Here is a 14,773-nt window from a genome sequence, read left to right on the forward strand (position 1 = left end):
AAAAGTCACATTTATTTTCAACACATTGTGTCAGTGACACTAAGAACTAAGAGACTTTACTAAGAATTAAACAAAAAACAGAAAAGGGTGGGGTGAATGGTGAAGCTGAACGCCAGATGATTTTATGGATGACTTTTCATTTTCCTCAAGTCACCTCTCTTTCAAATATGTTTCTATTCTCTTACTGACAGCATTAACAAGCAAACTGTTGAATCAAACGGACTGCCACTGTGTCTCTAATGTGATGAAAGGCATTACAACATCCAGGTTTTTTTTTTGCTTTTAATTCCGTAAGATTAAAATATGGTAGGCCTACAAATATAAAGATGATGCTGCGAAAAAATAATAATCCTCCTGATAACCCACATAGAGCGGCATTTCCGTATAATCCCGTTTCTCTCGGACTAAATATGCAACACCAAACCTCATTTAAAATATCAAAAACATTTCTCCGGTTATTGATATATAAAAAATATAAAACGCTTATTCACTATGAATTCATATCGTTAATTATAAAGTTAATTCAACAGCCATACATTCAAAGTCACGCTAATATAAAACATAAGTATTATTTGTTGACGGTGAAATAACAGCACAGTCGCAGGCCTGTAAAGGCAAAGTTAAAAGCAACTTACTGCAGCAGCTCTCCGTCCTCCCCACCACCCGACTACACAGTCCGGAGAAAGGTACTGCATCCTCACTGCCACAAAGCCCTTTCTTTCTCAGATAAGGGGAAGCCAGCAGCTGCGATTCCGGACAGTTAAGATTATATATGATGTGTATATATCGAAGGTTTGTCAGCTCTTCCAGGCCATAAAACCCACTTAAATGACACCACGTGCTTCCTGTGCACCATTCACAGGCCCTGCTTGGGGCAATTGGCATATGTAACCTTGTAAACTTTAAAATATCCTAAAAGAAAGACATTCAAAAAGGGATTCAATACATTGTCCATGCATAGGTTAGGCCTAACAGAGCGCAGAGAAAGTGGACGCTGTGCTGACCGGTTCTCATAACCGTCAAGGAAGTTGAATAGGAAGCTATTAGTTTAAGAGGTGAGTTGATTTTTATTTTCTTTAAGTAGTGATGGAGAAATTACTTAATAACCTTGGGCTGTGCTGCGTCTACTTTTACAAAAGCTGATGCTACAGACACCTAGCAACTGGCATGCTTTTATGTCCTCTGTAGCAGATAGTGTTGTTTTAACCACAGCGTAAAGATGCCAGGATTAAAGAGCAGGGCGATATCATAAAGTTGCCATATGGTCTCAACAGTGATGGCGCGTCAGTCTGCGGCCACAGGAAACCAAAGTTTTGCATCCATGTTGTGTTGTGGGCGAGTGTTATCACAGGCTAGTGTGTCGCTTCCTTCCCTGACAAAACAGGAAACGGCAATCTGCCTGTGGTGGAGTGCTGGAAAAGGGGCAATAAAGTTTTATGAGGGCCTTAAACTTCAGAGCGCGTTTGTCAGTCAATGAAATTTTGGGGATTCCAAGCCAGGATAAAAAAAAAACGTGATCAGTAGGATGAAACAAAAGAAACAAAGAAAAACTGTAGTACCTAGGCTATTTTTGTAAGTAAACTACTATAGTAGTTTAATTCAGTAGACCTATAGTGAAGTCATTACATATACACCAGCTGTGTGATTCCGCTACCCCTGATATGAGAAATAAATAACAGAAGTGTGCATACTGACCATAGGACAATTCCTTACTTTTAATGATGAGACTTTATTGGTTACAATCGACAATTAAGCCACCTATCAGTTATTAGGCCTCGTGTAAACCGTTATTAGGCCTCGTGCGAACCAAGCGCCTTAAGTTTACAGAGGGCGAGAGAAATGGCTTTATTGCACATCACAATATTATCACATACAGTCGCTGAATTATACATAATGATTTAGATTCACAAGGATATGACACACAACATGGAGGATGCCTTCACAGAAACCCACTCACAAAGATTTTAGCTCACTGAACACATCCAACCACTTCAACATATTAAAGAGTGAATTTACAAAGGAAAAAGAAAGAGGTGGAAAGGTAGTTCTACTTGTGGGAAACTATCTCGCTGTTGCTCTTAAGCAGCCAGTCATATTTTTGTCTTTATTTTGATTCGTTGACCTTAAACTTTTTTTTAATCACGTGATCATGATAGTGTTGGAAATGATGTAGGCTATCACCCATCCCCCACTACTCCTGTCCTAATTAAAAACGTAGATTAATAGTAGCATTGTGCATCCTTTCAGTGCACTGCAGACCAAAAGCCTTGCAGCGGGAAGGACCCTGCTCCCCTCAACCTCTTGTCCCCTTCGTGCAGTAAAGTGAGGTTATCATCGCATGGGCAGCAAATTAATTTAGAAATGTAAACCGATTGATCAAAGTGAGTGATATTCAATACATTAGATCCCAAACTGCAGCAAGTGACACATAATTGGTGATGAAGCACACAGAGCGGTGTCATGATGTCATTGCTCCAAGCAGTTCATCCGGAGGTCAGGCGGCACTCCAGCACTGTGCAACGTGGGGATGAAAACGTGCTGCATGCACCCCGCTCTCTGGTGCACTTTTTATTCCTTCACTTTGATCTTTGAGTCCTTCTTCCACTTCATTCGTCTGTTCTGGAACCAGATTTTGATCTGCCTCTCGTTTAGACACAGGGTGTGGGCGATCTCTACGCGCCTGCGGCGGCTCAGGTACCGGTTGAAGTGAAACTCTTTCTCCAGCTCCAGAGTCTGGTAGCGGGTGTAACTGGTCCTGGACCGCTTACCCTCCGATTCTGAAGTGGTATTAAAATCAGTTAGCTTTCAGCAGCATTGTAGTGGTCAATAAATATAATAGTAGGCCTAGGCTAATAGTATTATTACATAGGCCTATATATAAAAAAATATTGGTTATCCATATAAATAAGCATAAGAAGCACACATCTATTAATTTATGTCCACTTCCACCCTCATTTCAAAGATCAAACATCTTTATATAACCTAATTTAACCTGATATTACTTACTGTGGATTTGTGTAATAAAAATGTAGCCTATGTCAGACTGATAATGATGGTGTAACTACATCCAATAAATATAGTCCGTTTAAAGGAAGGAGGGCCCTCTACATTATTTTGCATTAAAACATATACACCAGACTATTACTTAAGAAATCGTATTTTATTGTAATATGTAAAACGAGATAACTAATAACGTGTTGGCCTCCCTGGAAACACTGGCCTCGATATTTCGCTGCACAGGACTAAACAGCGTGGGAGGAAAAACAGATGTGTATAATCTAAAGAAGTGGGATTAGAAAATGGAATCTGATGTACTCCAGATATTTCTTCCTATTTATAGAGTTGCTCATGAACAGGCGTGCTTAGTAAAGCAACAGGCCTTTCCTGCTCTTAGACTTGAATATTTGTAACGTCCCTGCTGTGTGCTCCTGGATGTTTGCATAACACAAAACAAAAGTAGCTTCTTTTTGCAGCAAATGTGCTCGCTGTCCACATGCAGCCTATAGACAACGAGTGGTTTCAAGGCATGGAGAAGGAGCACGCCTATTCTAATCTTTAAGAGGTGAAAAGTTCATGATTGGGTCAGGGCATTGGTGTTTCCCAGAGTTCAATTTAAGGCTAAAGCTTCTCCCACACACACAGTGAGCCTGATAATGTAAAACATTAACTACGACTATAAACGAAGCAAGGCAAAAACTAATACTTAGATCGGAATTTGTGAATATTATTTCATAGTTTTATCACAGTTTTGTTCTCTTATCCAATTATACCACCATAAATCACCCCACAGATCACCTCTTCACCGTAACAGAGCAGGTTTACGAGCAATGGATGCCTTTGTCATAAAATTTATGACCGCGAGTTTTTATTATTTCCTCCGTTTGGCCTATAAAACTCAAGAGGGAAACTAGAACGGGCGAAAAGAAGTGTTGCAGCGTAAAGAGTGAATAAGGGAAATCATCTTAAGTCGCACTTTAGAAAATAGGCAAACTTTACCGTGGCTCATGTGCAGTTTTGTCATCCATGGATAAATCTGTGGCCGCTGCTCACTGTCCTGACGCTGGTTCACATTTGTGTGTCGTTTCACCGTTTGCGTGTTCTCCGCGATTCTCTCGCTCTCCTGGATCTTGTTGCCGCCGGATTTTGCGCTCCTCTCCGGGTCTCTGTCTGTCCCTCGTCCCAGCAGCGCGCTGCTGCAGTAGTTGAGCCCGCTTGCGTCCACGGACGAGCTACTGGAGACCATGGTTATCTGTGGTCCTGACGGGAGAGGAGTATCCGTATTGCCACGCAGGCTAGTTTTCATCTCCTCCCGTTCAACAGAGGTCGTGGGGACGGGACAAGTGAATATCCCGTTCACATTAACACCCTCATAGCGGCTGGACGTGCGCCCAGAAAGATCGAAACTAAACATAGTGTTAGGAGAAGTTGTCTCGCTTGTTTGCCTGATATTGCATCTGTCAACATAAGAGCTCATTTTTTAAACTATCACCGATAGCCTACTTTATGTTTAACCTAGAGAGGGCTGCGGCATGTATGTTGCGGTTATTTCCTTGTTTTTGTTGATCATTGCCTTTCTTTGTAGCCGCTTTTGGAAAATTCAGAGCTGTCTGCCCTAAAAAAATAATCCAGGATTTATAGGTGGAGTAGGCTTTGGTATCTTTTTTTAATTCTTGATCCGACGTGCGCTGCCCAAATATGGGGTATTTGTATGGGATCACGTGCACATGTTGGCCAGTCATAAATTGGCTTTGATACTCAATGGGGATATTGATGAATAGGAGAAACGTGTCCGGTAAACTTTGAGCTGTTGGTTGTTGAGGACCAGGCAGAGATCTTTAGCGCAAAAAGGGCAGGACAGTAAGACAAGAGCGTCATCTGGTGTCTGGTATGGGGCAAAACGGTCAGAACCGGACAGAGCTCTCTGCCCCTGGCACACTGCGAGTCCACCAACACTCCCATATAATAAAAAAATACAATAATAATAATAACAACTATAACAACAATAATAATAAAAGGAATTAAAGTGCTCACTTAGTTAAAATGTATTACTCATATGGAGTCGAAACTTGAACATCGCTGGAAGTTGTGTTATAGCCTAATACAGCTACGGGAATGTTATAGCCTAGTGTGTAACTGCATATTGGCAGCTCATTCCCGTGCTTCTATGTCAATCAGAAAGTTGAATATTTCATATTTAAGAGACCAACATTTGCTTTAAAACCACTTCATTAGCTTATTTATTACCTACTTGCATTTACAGCCTCCCCTCACCATAAAGGTCATGATAAAATTAAAATTAAATAAGCCTCCACAATCACGCACTGAGTGTTTTAATGTTTTAAGAAATCTTTCTTGCTTCTTGGTCATCTGACTCAAAACGTGCAATGCTTCCAAAAACACAAGACGAGGGTGACATTTTTACAAATATTTTATTCCATGATACACAATTATGACAAAACATGAATTCGTAACTCCAAAACAGAAGTGAAGAATTACTAGTGTACAAATCTATCTCACGAGGAAAGCCTATTGTTTCAAATGATCAGAAAAAGGGGCTAAGCGCAATTGTTTGTTATGCAGCGTCTATTAAAGCGGCTAAATGCACCTAAGTCCTCACAGGATTTACATAGTATACTGTTGATTATTTACAGGCATTTCAGGTGTGTGTGTGTGTGTGTGTGTGTGTGTGTGTGTGTGTGTGTGTGTGTGTGTGTGTGTGTGTGTGTGTGTGTGTGTGTGTGGTGGGGGGACTATAGTCTTTATTCGTGCAACTTTCATGTTTATGCAGGACACTTTTCTGCGGATGATTCAAGTACTAGATACTATAAAATAAAGTGTCCGCCGGTCCTTTCCTTCCGTGGAATGGGCATGTACAACATTGAGTTAAGTCTGACCAACACTGTATTTTGTGAGGTGATCAAAGAGTTCACAGTGATGGATGGGGTGTGGTGGGGATAACACATAGATTTTACTGGCATAAGAAATAACGTAGAAATGAATACTTCTTTTTATTTTCACAATACAAGTGACATTGCAATAACAAACAAAAACAAAAAAAAGTCAGCGCTCCAAATGTCACAGGGGCTGTGGCTGAAATAATCTGGATTTCTCAGGCTCAACAGTCCTGTAGTCAACATGGGATATAAGTGTGAGAGCTGCGGGTAGCCATCATGCAGTGAAGTCGCTCTCAAGTCCATATAGATTTTTTTAGGTAGTTATGTTGGGTTTTGATGGTCATCAGGTATTTTTTTTCTCCTCTTCTTTTTTAAACTATTCTTTCTTCTTGTCCTCATCCTTCTCTTCTTCAATTTCGCCATTGCGTTCCTCCTCTGGAGAGGCTCCTGTCTGTTCACTTCCAGTTACGGTGGAGGTCAGGTTGCTCTCTTTCTTCCATTTCATGCGTCGGTTCTGAAACCAGATTTTGATCTGCCGCTCTGTTAAACAAAGCGCGTTTGCGATTTCGATGCGTCTGCGCCTGGTCAGGTAGCGGTTGAAGTGAAACTCCTTCTCCAGCTCGAGTGTTTGGTAACGAGAGTATATTTGACGTCCTCTGCGTCTGTCTGTCCCGTAGCCCACTCCTGCTGAAATACAAAGTGAAGTCACTAATTTAACCGTCTATAAGGCGAAGACACATTTGACATAAAAAGCATGCTGCGCTCCAATAATACTTTGAAGCAGTTGAGCATAAGTTTTACCTCATTGTTAAAATCATAATTGTAATCCAAATCCACGAAGAAAAATAAACACATTTTCACTGAAAAACAAATCCTATCTCATAGGGCATCTTTGCTTTATTATCTAAAATAATGAAAGCATAATGTATTCTCTCTGTCTCACGCTACTCATTAGAACTACTATATCTTTCTTAATATGAAAGCTGTTTGTTTGCACATGCAAAGGCCCATCTACAAGTCGAGGGGATACAGTAATGTTTTATGGGGCCATAAAAAGTAACTTACTCTCTTGGTAAGACATATCGTAAAACTGGCCCATTTCCTTAATTTATTTGTCGTAGTAAAACTCACCGCTGTGTGAGTTCATTCGCTGCATCCACGGGTAGATCGGGATGTTGGTTTTCTGATCCTGCGCTCCTGCTCTTCCTTGATCCAAACTGTATTCTTGAGCAATGTGGCTTTGTGTATTGAGTCCCATGTTTGTTTGTCTGCAACTGGGGAGCACGTCCTTGTCTTGAAGAAACACGTTTGATCCATATTCATATTGTGCCCTGCCAGACCCAAAAACGACATTATCTTGAGGAGAGTAGAAAGGTGCATATATCCGATTCTGGGTCACAGCAGCACCGTACGACGAAAAATGTCTGACTGTGTCATAGGTGGTGGAGTTTAGGGGTACGTTAGGCAAAACATCTTGACCACCGGATAAATGGCAGGAGAGCGACGGGTTTGCGAAATAAGAATTCATACCTTGCCTGTAACCCTCTCTCCAACTCTCCCCACGTCTTTATCGGTCTCTTTTCAATCTCGTTCTCAGTAAATCTCCTTCCCGTCTGTGTCAACCAACCACACCTTTCTCCAAGGTCTTCTTTTTTTCTCCGTGACTTTCTGCTTCTCTAACTGGACGTGGGCTACTTTGAGGATTCAATATTATTAATTTTCAATCTCCGGTTAAGACGCACAAACCCGAGTGTTATAGCCGAGGCTTGGCTCGGTGAGAGACAATATGACAACGTCAGCTGACCATTCTCCACCAATTGAGAGGCAGGAGTTGAGGAGAAACTGTAGCTTTTAGCTCAGAGCTTGAACATTAGTGCTAAATGCCGATAAACACAACGCAGAGTTGGAGTGGCACACTATAAGCTTGGCTGGATGAGACATTTTTATTTGAAGTTTAAGAATATGTGGTGTTTAGGGAGGAAGTTTGATGTGAAATGTGGGCAGTGTCATTCAGTACAGTGATCACATTCATTGCAAGGCGAACAATTTGCATAAAAACACATGAACACAACGCCAAATGTGTCTTATAGAGTGCAACTCAGGAAATCAGCTATTAAATCAGTTTACTGAACTATAAAGCAAAACCCTGCCCTGTGATTCTGAGTTATTGTGTGTGTGTGTGTGTGTGTGTGTGTGTGTGTGTGTGTGTGTGTGTGTGTGTGTGTGTGTGTGTTTCTAAAACTCAGTTTTAATTTCATAACACCACTGCAGCAATGGGCTACAATATACATGCTTTCATCAGGCAGGACACGCCGCCATGTATAAAGACTGAAATTCATATTAGAATTTATTGTTTATCTCAGCCATATCGACGAGTTTCCAACATACTGTTAATGTTTCCATTGTGTATGAATTATCTGGCATGTGAGCAATTTCAATGCTTTTGCAGTGAACTGGGGGAGGGTGTAGGTGGTAAGAATGCGTTTATGGTCTCTCTTCTGTGAGGGCAATAAAACAAGTGACGTTCCCCAGCACACCAACAACTATCTCTGCAGCAAAGCCCTGCAACACGAGCAGCAATCTCCCAGGCTCAGAAATTAAAGCAATGCACAGCACGTGGAGGCATAAAGTCAAGGGAAATAGCGTGCATAGGTCCGGCCGACTAGTAAAGAGCTGCGTCTAAGAAGATCATTTCTGTCACACTCTGAAAATCTAATCAGTTATACGACTGTCCAGCACACGCCAGACAAAGTCCTCCACAGGCCAAGAGTGCCCGGTGTTCACTATGAGCTCACAGCTCTCAGGTACAGTCTATTTAACTCATAACAATTAACAATATGCTTTAAATGTACGCACAGAAGTTAGAGTTGAATTACAGTAAAATGCAACGTGTTAAAATGCTTATGCAGATGTTCGCCTTTTTCCCCTGTTCTGATCATACTTCGGCATTCCTCTGACACACACAGGGGAAAGGGGAACCGATAATTATCTCAGCAGCAAATTATGGGTTTGGAAATTACTTTAGAGGTGTTCTGCAAGAAATTTGCAAGACTTGAGCGCAGGTCAGGGCGAAATATGCTGTAAATACGTAAAAAGTCCACATTATAGAAAGGAGACCAGCTTCTCTCACTCTCTGTTTTCTGTGCTCCATATAATTCAATTTTATTTTTCTACAGCTGATAAGAGCGCAGTTTTACACCACCAGCATTTTATTTTTAAAAAAACAAGCACGTTTAGACAGGAAAAAAAATCCACACATTCATTTAAAACAATATAATTCACATTATCTTGACATTTCGCAACAGGCCATAATAGATACCAATAAAATAATCAATACAGTTATTGAAAATGTCTGTTCAAACGCAGCAGCCTATTGGTCCACCCCATTGATTTCTTCAATAGGGTGAATACTTGCAGCCTAAACGTGCAACACTGTTTGGTCTGTTGTTTGGGATCCTGAATAGCCCATAAAAGAGACAAGAACAAAGAGAAGGAAGTAGCTGGTGCAATAAAAGTTCCCCTTCACCTTATTCGTGGCCATATGTGACATCCGCGACGCACAGATTTGAGGCAAATAAAGCGCAAAAGTTGAAAGGTATAATGTCCCAGGACTGCTGTCCTGGGATTATAATTTCCTTTTCTATTTGATATTAACTAACGAATTAGTTGATCATGGGACAGTACAAACTCAATAGCAGGATGTAACTATATGAATGCATTTTTAACCCACGATGTTACCAAACATAACACATTACATAACACAAAGTATATTCACCTTAAATGCTAAATGAAATTTGAATTTAAATTCAAACAATAGCAATGACGTTCAAAATGTGATGAATTTGGTGTTTGTCAGACAGTGTTTCTGTCCTGATTTGTCATGCTCACGGAGTCAGAAGCAGCATGTGTGATTTGTGAAAGCATTTGTTTCATTATAACAATTTCTGTTGTGTCACCACGCAGTTGTTGTAATTTTCTCATTATAAAAAGCTTTCAAATTAACAGAACTTTTAAAAGCTTTATTTTGACTATTACAAATTAGATTGAATTATTTGGGTTTAAAAGCACAGATTTTTCTCAATTGTTAGTCAGCCCACCCAAAAAACACGCTGGTCCATAAAGTTAGGTTGTAAATAAAGGCTGAACACTAAAGCCAATGTGTGGACTGGAGAGGCAGGAATGCAGCAGAGGTTGTGCCTGTGTGCAGAATTAGAAAGGTCATTCTTTCCCTCGTGTTTTAGCGTTTTATTGCGGCCCGTGAGGCAAATCACAAGCGCTGCTTTTGATGCAGGAAGGAAAGAAGCCGTTTGGTCCAGGTTTACACGATCTTTAAAAGGATATTACGAACGAATGAACCAGCAAGGTCTAAGACGAAAAAATATATTAAAAAAATAGCCTGGTACTAAGTACTAGCCATATATATTAATAATTAGCATTAATAATTAATTAATGAAGTATATGCTCTTGATTTGTAGTTATCTACGGTGAATGCGCAATGAAGGCTACACCTGATGGAAATCATGCGTAACAGAACTATTATTATTATTATCATCATCATCATTCGTATTGTCATCATTTCTTTTATTATTATATTTGTCGAGGTTATAATGTTAGTTACAATCATGTTGGATCGGTTTTAAATGAACACTTTAATTGGCTCTTCTGAAGGCCTAATTTAACAGCCTGCTCCCCTGCAACACAACAGGGCCCATCCACGTCCATGAACCTAGAGCTTCTCTTTAGCATTCTTATACATCAATATCCAACAGCACAACATTACTCAGAATTAGTTATATGGGGCCTGTAAAATTTCTGCATTATCAGCCATGATTAAAAACACAGCGAGGGAGGAAAAGTCTAGTCTGCCCCTGATGCTTTTTCCTCTCCCCCGCTTCTATCCTTACTAATAAGGAGTAATTCACATACTAACAATGTAAAGCCCTCTATAAGCACTTTACCATCGCTGGCTAGCCCAATTAATGTCCGGAAGTGTTCGACTTTATGCTCGTTAAGCACTCAGGAAGCTGTTGCCCAATGAGCGCATGTTGATCCACACATCATAAATTATGACCATTAGTAGGGCAAAATTTTTGCCCTGTCGGGATTGGTAAGTGAGGTTCTAAATGTGGTGATGCGGACAGATTCATGACTTCATGGAGTTTTAGGCGAACCTATCTCTGGTTTTAAAATCACTGCAGGGCAAAACAATAGACTGTGGTTTTCCCCTCTTATTTTAAACCAAGATTTACCTAACAACCTCAACGTTATGTATAAAAGACTCCCTCTCTCTCCCTCTCTCTCTCTCTGCAGGCATAGTATTGGGCACAGCGGACACGACTCATTGCAATAGCAATGTTTCATAAGGGAAAAACAAGCAACGTGTGTAACAGTAGGTTATAAGACTTCAAAGGCTTCGCCAATAATTGTGTTTCACAAGATTAAAATGCAGAGACTGCTGAGCTTCAGCAGGGGACAGAAACACATGAAATCACTTTATGACACTAAAATATTTTGTCTCTGCACAGACAATAATAAAACACAGAGGGAGCATTTCAGCAAACTGATCTTTGATAAGACAACCGCTTTCAACTTCAAATGCACATAAAAAGTACACACACACACACACACACACACACACACACACACACACACACACACACACAGGTATAAAGATAGGTTTCAGCCCCATTTGTGTGATGTTCCACATGCTAAGGATATTTAGAAATTAATCTAGATCACAATGTTTGTCAAAATGTTGGAAAGAAATGGTGGACTGTATTTGGAATTTGGCACCATCCATGTTTCACGCAGTTCGATCATAACGCTAACTAATGTTTAAAAAAATGTTAATGCTGGTGGTTTCAATAATATTTGTGATAATATATTTTTGCTTATGGTGTAAAATGAAAATGGTGTAAATAAAATCTCAGCCTGCTCATCATCAATGTCGTCAGTGATTATGTCACAGCATCATATAACAAATCACTGCATCTCATTATATCAGAACAAAACAATAAAACAGACCATTCTCTCATTCACCGAGGTGACAACAAATCAGACACTCAGAAACACTCATCGGTGTCAGCTCGTGCGGTTACCATGGATGTTACACACTGGCAGCAGTGTATCAGCTGGGTCAGCTGACATCCGCAGTGAACCGCCGCCGAAAACCAGCAGCCATAAACAACAAGCCTCAACACCCGCCCACTTCCACATGCAACCCTTCTGATCGCTAGGGGGCACTGCCGGGATGTGTGTGTGTGTGTGTGTGTGTGTGTGTGTGTGTGTGTGTGTGTGTGTGTGTGTGTGTGTGTGTGTGTGTGTGTGTGTGTGTGTGTGTGTGTGTGCGCGGTGCGTGTACGTCAAATTGCATATGATATGATAGTAAGGCCCTTGGCACAGGCTGAATATGACAACAAGTATGGAAACAATATTTAGAGCACATGCATGTAATTTGTCACTGCCTGGTCATGGGTGATGACAAAGTTTACTATAAGTAGGCAATTTATTACACATCGGCACAGAATCTCTACAATGCTCCGCTAATGTAGGCTAAAGCGTTCAATACACACGCAGGTGCTGCTACACCAGATCCAGGAAGGTACAATCAGCAGCCTCCCAGGCTACAGGTTAGGTCACAACTACACAGAACAGACATCTCATTTGCTCACTCACTCACTCAATCACTCACTCACACACACACTGCATCATTCATTATTTCAACCCAGCCACCACCAGCTGAACACAACATGAAAACATTGAGAAAGAGTGATAAGAGATATGTGTGTAATCTTACCCTAGCACGCTCTCCGTAGTTTGTAGCTTCGCTGTGGTCCAACACAGCGGCTGAGGGGTCACGGCGGCGAGTGCGAAATATCAACAGAGCGCACATCTCATCCCGGATAAGGAGCTCATGGAGGCAGGCTGTCTGTTTGCCGAGAAAAGTCTTTTCTAGCAGGCATGCTTGCTCCTTTTCTCTTCCCAGTCGCGGCTTTATTGCCTCCGGGGGGTGGGGTGGGGGGGATAAACGCAGCGGCTGCTAGAGGCGGCGACTGTCCCGAAGATCCCTCTGTCAGGAAGTCGGAGATCGGATGAATATCACACGAAGCAGCGCCAAAATTATAATAATATTATAATAGAGTTAAGAAAAAAGACGTTTCTACGCCAAAGCTTAGTCTGCTGCTGATACAAGGGAAGGACCAGAGAATAGACAACAGCATAAAGTTCATGTTCATAGAGCGTGTGCCACGTGGCTCGCAGCAGCCAATCGCAGGGAGGATTCAGTCGTAAACTTTTATTACTCAGCTGTAAATTTCTCCCTTTAACAACCAGGAATGTTTGCACCCATCTTTTCCCCTTTTCTTTTTTTCGATTGCACTAAACTAAAAATGGCCACACGACATGGTACGTGATACTAAGATTTCCCACATGTCACAAATTAGACGTGCGTCAAAGAAAAATGACAGTTTCCCTGGTGGACACGCTGTATGCCATGATGTACCCAAGCCAACGGGAAATGGGAAATAGAGAGAGGGGAGAGAGGAAAAGAAACAGAGAGAGGCTTAAAGAGACAGAGAGAGAGAGAGAGAGAGAGAGAGAGAGAGAGACGTCCAATTAAACTTCAATTAGCTAAACGATACTTCCATATTAGGGCCATTTTCTCTCTGACTGATTCTCAGGATGGACTGCATGCCAGTAAGCAGATATAAGGTCCCATTGACCACATGAGACATCAACTAGATGCTCCAGGTACATGCGTAATATCAAGATTATGTAAAATTTAACTAGCCTTAAGTGCTGGAAGGAGTAGTCGTGTTTTTAAACTTGAAACAGAAAAGGTGGAGTTTGAGGCTGCAGAGAACGAACACACAAACACACACACACACACACACACACACACACACACACACACACACACACACACACACACACACACAGGCGCGCTTTCCAACCTTCTGACAAAGAAACAACATACACTGTAAATCTTGTCCTAACTTTCAACAGGATATATGAGTAACACACACAGAGAAGGAAAAAATGACGCATTTGAAACCACGGACATACATTTTTTTCATCTTAGAAATGAGAACATGAGGCGGCCAAGGGTTTACAAGAAAATGTCTTCACCTTTGACAAATATATTGCATTGAAATATATGTAAGATATAGAAGAGTAAGAGGATTAAAGATGAAGAGAACAATAGATGAAAAATCATTTAATTTGGGCATAACGCGCAGGTTTTTCCCCACTAGAACAAGACCTCTCGCTTTTTTTCTTTTTTTTTTCCAAGAAAATGATGGCACATAGTCTCAGTAACGAATAAAATAAATGCACTACACCCAAATAATCAGAGACATTTAAGTTACATACTTGGATTGATGAGCGGCGCACCTTGTCCTTGCAGGCCGTGATCTCCACACTGAGCCTCGGCACACAGAGGCAAAAGATGCAGACCCATCCGAGCCGTGCATTTACACCGCCAATAAAGTTTACAGCAGGTACACTAAACTTTATTGGTAATGTCAACCCTGTGGTAAAAGTACACACACACACACACACACACACACACACACGGTGCAGAATAGCTGTGACTTGGGGACACATCCGGAATTTTCTAAAGACTACACGCAAGTAAATAGAGAAATAAACACCCTGGATGGGCTTTGAACATTGTCTCATTCAGACAAATACAAGACACAATTGAGGGGAAACAGCCCTGAACTGAGGATCTGCAAGACCCTATTTGATTTTGTGGTATCAGCTTGGACTTACATCGAGGAAAAGTGAAAAGCAGTTTGCAAGCAATGCGCCTTTTTACACAGTTAAAATGCAATCGTTAAGCCTGTATGTAAAACTGCGCTTTCGTTTCGTTTTCATTC

The 14,773-nt window shown here is 41.1% G+C and overlaps 3 protein-coding genes across 8 annotated transcripts in view; all 3 read right to left on the minus strand.

Moving 5' to 3' along the window:
- LOC116038581 (homeobox protein Hox-C10a-like) overlaps positions 1-14,773 on the minus strand; it is a 133,358-nt gene that overhangs the window by 17,697 nt on the left and 100,888 nt on the right. For 2 of the 5 annotated variants that reach the window (XM_036007928.1, XM_036007927.1), the window contains exon 3: positions 12,691-12,963. The exons of the other annotated variants lie outside the window; for them this stretch is intronic. The gene's annotated coding sequence lies outside the window, so the exon portion shown is untranslated. The remainder of the gene's footprint in view (positions 1-12,690; positions 12,964-14,773) is intronic. 5 annotated transcript variants of the gene reach the window in all.
- hoxc5a (homeobox C5a) lies at positions 1,710-4,672 on the minus strand. Its single transcript, XM_031283261.2, has 2 exons — positions 3,997-4,672; positions 1,710-2,777 (listed from the first exon to the last, which is right to left on the minus strand). The coding sequence occupies exons 1-2, from the start codon at positions 4,472-4,474 to the stop codon at positions 2,569-2,571; spliced, it is 687 nt and encodes a 228-aa protein (XP_031139121.1). The 5' UTR covers positions 4,475-4,672; the 3' UTR covers positions 1,710-2,568.
- On the minus strand, positions 5,411-7,912 carry hoxc6a (homeobox C6a). 2 transcript variants are annotated; one of them, XM_031283249.2, is made up of 2 exons: positions 7,026-7,912; positions 5,411-6,578 (listed from the first exon to the last, which is right to left on the minus strand). In XM_031283249.2, exons 1-2 carry the CDS (start codon positions 7,420-7,422, stop codon positions 6,271-6,273), a joined length of 705 nt encoding a protein of 234 aa, XP_031139109.1. In that variant the 5' UTR covers positions 7,423-7,912; the 3' UTR covers positions 5,411-6,270. The 2 variants fall into 2 exon arrangements, with proteins under 2 accessions (XP_031139109.1, XP_031139100.1); XM_031283240.2 differs by having other exon boundaries at positions 5,411-6,581; positions 7,026-7,911.

The sequence above is a fragment of the Sander lucioperca genome, chromosome 12 (assembly GCF_008315115.2).
Source record: "Sander lucioperca isolate FBNREF2018 chromosome 12, SLUC_FBN_1.2, whole genome shotgun sequence".
NCBI lineage: Eukaryota > Metazoa > Chordata > Actinopteri > Perciformes > Percidae > Sander > Sander lucioperca.

What these genes read in the sequence shown, in the direction of transcription:
- hoxc5a (XM_031283261.2), bottom strand. Translation starts at nt 4,474, where the DNA reads ATGAGCTCTTATGTTGACAGATGCAATATCAGGCAAACAAGCGAGACA. An exon ending in AAAACTGCACATGAGCCACG is followed by an intron (nt 2,778 to 3,996) that starts GTAAAGTTTGCC and finishes ATACCACTTCAG; the next exon opens with AATCGGAGGGTAAGCGGTCC.
- hoxc6a (XM_031283240.2), bottom strand. Translation starts at nt 7,422, where the DNA reads ATGAATTCTTATTTCGCAAACCCGTCGCTCTCCTGCCATTTATCCGGT. An exon ending in GCGAATGAACTCACACAGCG is followed by an intron (nt 6,582 to 7,025) that starts GTGAGTTTTACT and finishes TTTGTATTTCAG; the next exon opens with CAGGAGTGGGCTACGGGACA.